The following is a 2,500-nucleotide window of genomic DNA, read 5'->3' on the forward strand; positions in this document are numbered from 1 at the left end:
TTCGATGAATGGTGAGCTCCCAGTTAACCCAAACATACAACCTTACCGCACTCTGGAAAAAAACACGTATTCAAAATTATGTCCAGTAAATTCGTCCTTTAAATATCGATCGATTAAAATGACTTCAACTTGCCAAAAACTCTCATGCCTGGGACTTCCGTGATCGGTCTTGTCCAAAAGTGAATTAGTTAAGATTGCTCCATTGGTAAAATAGAAAGAATGCACAAATTATAAAAAGGTATAAATTCTTCATTTATCTTTGTTCAATGACCATAGCATAGGATAAAATACATCATCACGCAACTCCGTGACAAGTTCACCGCCGCTTTCTTCCTCAAGTCCTTTCAAAACCTCCTCTAGTTGTTTATCCTTTTCCATCATTTTCATCGACCTCCTCTCAGCGCTGCTAATTCTAACAAATTCTCGCGCAAGTTCCTCTGTGACCATTGAAACTCTCCTAGAATTTGGACGCGATACGTCCAATATTTTCCGCATCAGAAGCGGGTAGTGAGAAGCGTAGAAATCACTCGCCAATTTCATATCACCCTGAAATGAAAAAGGCATCAATTCTTTATTTTTTAGGATAATTCTAAATATGTCACCATCTTCAGAAATAGGTCTTGGCTGTAATATGGCGGGGCGTCGTAGCATCGGTTCTCCTCGAGATGAAATGGGTGGAACTATGGAAAGTTGGGTAAACGCATCTCGTACTTCTGGTTTCAGGTCATTTATTTGAGTATTTGCCTGAATGATCTGCCGATTGTGTTTGAACCAGGAGCTTGTTGAGTTAGACCTATTGTTCACATAGTCCATAGCAGTTTTATGCAGTTCTGAATCTGTGAGCGATCTGGTGGAACCAAGGTTTATCTCAGTGAGTTCCCGAAGACGGAGATGTGCTTTAGGAGAAGAGACTTTTGTTCTTGACGTCTGGATGCTGTTGCCTACTAGGTCTTGTCTATGGAAAACTGATATTGAAGGTTTTCGAATATTCGTTGCGAATTTTGGATTGCCTGGAACAGAAATGGAAAGATAAATCTGTTTAATTTTAAATATAGCACACACATTGCTTTTAAATTAAATCTCAAAAAAGCTCCGAAAATATGAATTAATTTTCACTGAAATTTTGAAGAATCGTCACCAACTCGTACCATCCGTCTTAACTTGTACTTATGCGGAGATAGTAGATAGTAATTTACTAGTATAATAAGAGGCATTCAAGTCGTACACCTAGGTACGGCAATTTTTTAAAAAAATATTTTTAACGTGGGTCTTCCGAGCTTCTTTTAAAACCAAAACCAGGTCAGGTATGCCTTTGACTTGCGATTATCCAGGTCATTCGTTTAGATAGAGGCAGTGGTTTAGGCTTTGCGATAGAAACACCTCAAAACTTCCAATATGCCCTCGTTGTCTTAAGCATGCATTTTGGAGAGAATTACCACGAATAATCTAAAGCAAGATTTAGAATTAAAATCAACAAGTTTCAAATTCATCAGAGACCGATTTGTGCCAAATCCAGAGTCGATATTCTTGGTCTGTTCAGGAAATCAATCAATGAGGCATTTTTCGAAAGAATCTGTTTTCAGATTAGGCCATGTGAACAGAAATTACATTTACCAGGGTTCAGCAAAAACCAGATGAAGTTTTGAAAGACCTCTGTGTAGGCTGCAATGAGTCATCAGAGCATCATTGGACCTTTTTTCTTTGTTGCCAATAATATGAGAAAAAAGTGCGCGTGAACTCTGACAGATTGTTTCAAAAGGATGGTGCAGCACTCCATGTTACCAAAACTGTCATGACATGAATAGTCATACATTTTGGAAATAAGAAAATATATCGTAACACCGATCACCCCTGCAATCCCCAAAGTTCAGATTTGAGTCCACAATGTCAACGCGTCATTGATACCTTTTGTGTACGTTTTAAAACTCGATAAGGATTGTATCTGGACCGTTTGTTATAATTTGATAACTACTTGTGCTAATTTATTGTAATTTATGTAATATTAGAACAGGACAGTTTCTCAATTAACTTGTGAAATGTTCTTATCTTAATATTTGATGAACATTAGTTTGAGTGTCAGTCTATCTATCAACTTACCTACCTACCAACCTATCTATATCTAGATCTCCCTCTCTTTCTTTGTCTTTATGTCACCCCCCCCCCCTTCTATCTCTCTCTCTCTCTCTCTCTCTCTCTCTCTCTCTCTCTCTCTCTCTCAAACACACACACACACACACACACATATATATATATATATATATATATATTATATATATATAATATATGTATATATATACAAACACACATACACATACCGGCAAATACACACATACACACATGCGTATACATAGGAATTCAAGCATATTCTCCCCTTTGTTTCTGGATTTTTTTGCACATATTCAAAACCTGAGGTCAGCAATTGCCATACAGGTAATCAATTTGATACTTACCAACTGGTGGCAAGTCAAATATAGTCATCTCCCTTCTCCTGGCCGGAAAT

The 2,500-nt window shown here is 37.5% G+C and overlaps 1 protein-coding gene across 1 annotated transcript in view; it reads right to left on the bottom strand.

The window, feature by feature from the left end:
- The window catches only part of LOC144973273 (uncharacterized), an 8,860-nt gene that overhangs the window by 2,331 nt on the left and 4,029 nt on the right, over positions 1–2,500 (bottom strand). The window contains exons 2-3 of the mRNA XM_078915522.1: positions 2,451–2,500; positions 1–1,010 (exon numbers count right to left, since the gene is read on the bottom strand). The exon at positions 1–1,010 is cut by the window's left edge and continues 2,331 nt beyond it; the exon at positions 2,451–2,500 is cut by the window's right edge and continues 23 nt beyond it. Coding sequence (XP_078771648.1) covers positions 250–1,010; positions 2,451–2,500 — 811 coding nt within the window. The 3' untranslated portion in view covers positions 1–249. The remainder of the gene's footprint in view (positions 1,011–2,450) is intronic.

Source organism: Berghia stephanieae, chromosome 5 (genome assembly GCF_034508935.2).
Source record: "Berghia stephanieae isolate SIO BIC M18660-M18661 chromosome 5, UCSD_Bste_1.3, whole genome shotgun sequence".
Lineage (NCBI taxonomy): Eukaryota > Metazoa > Mollusca > Gastropoda > Nudibranchia > Aeolidiidae > Berghia > Berghia stephanieae.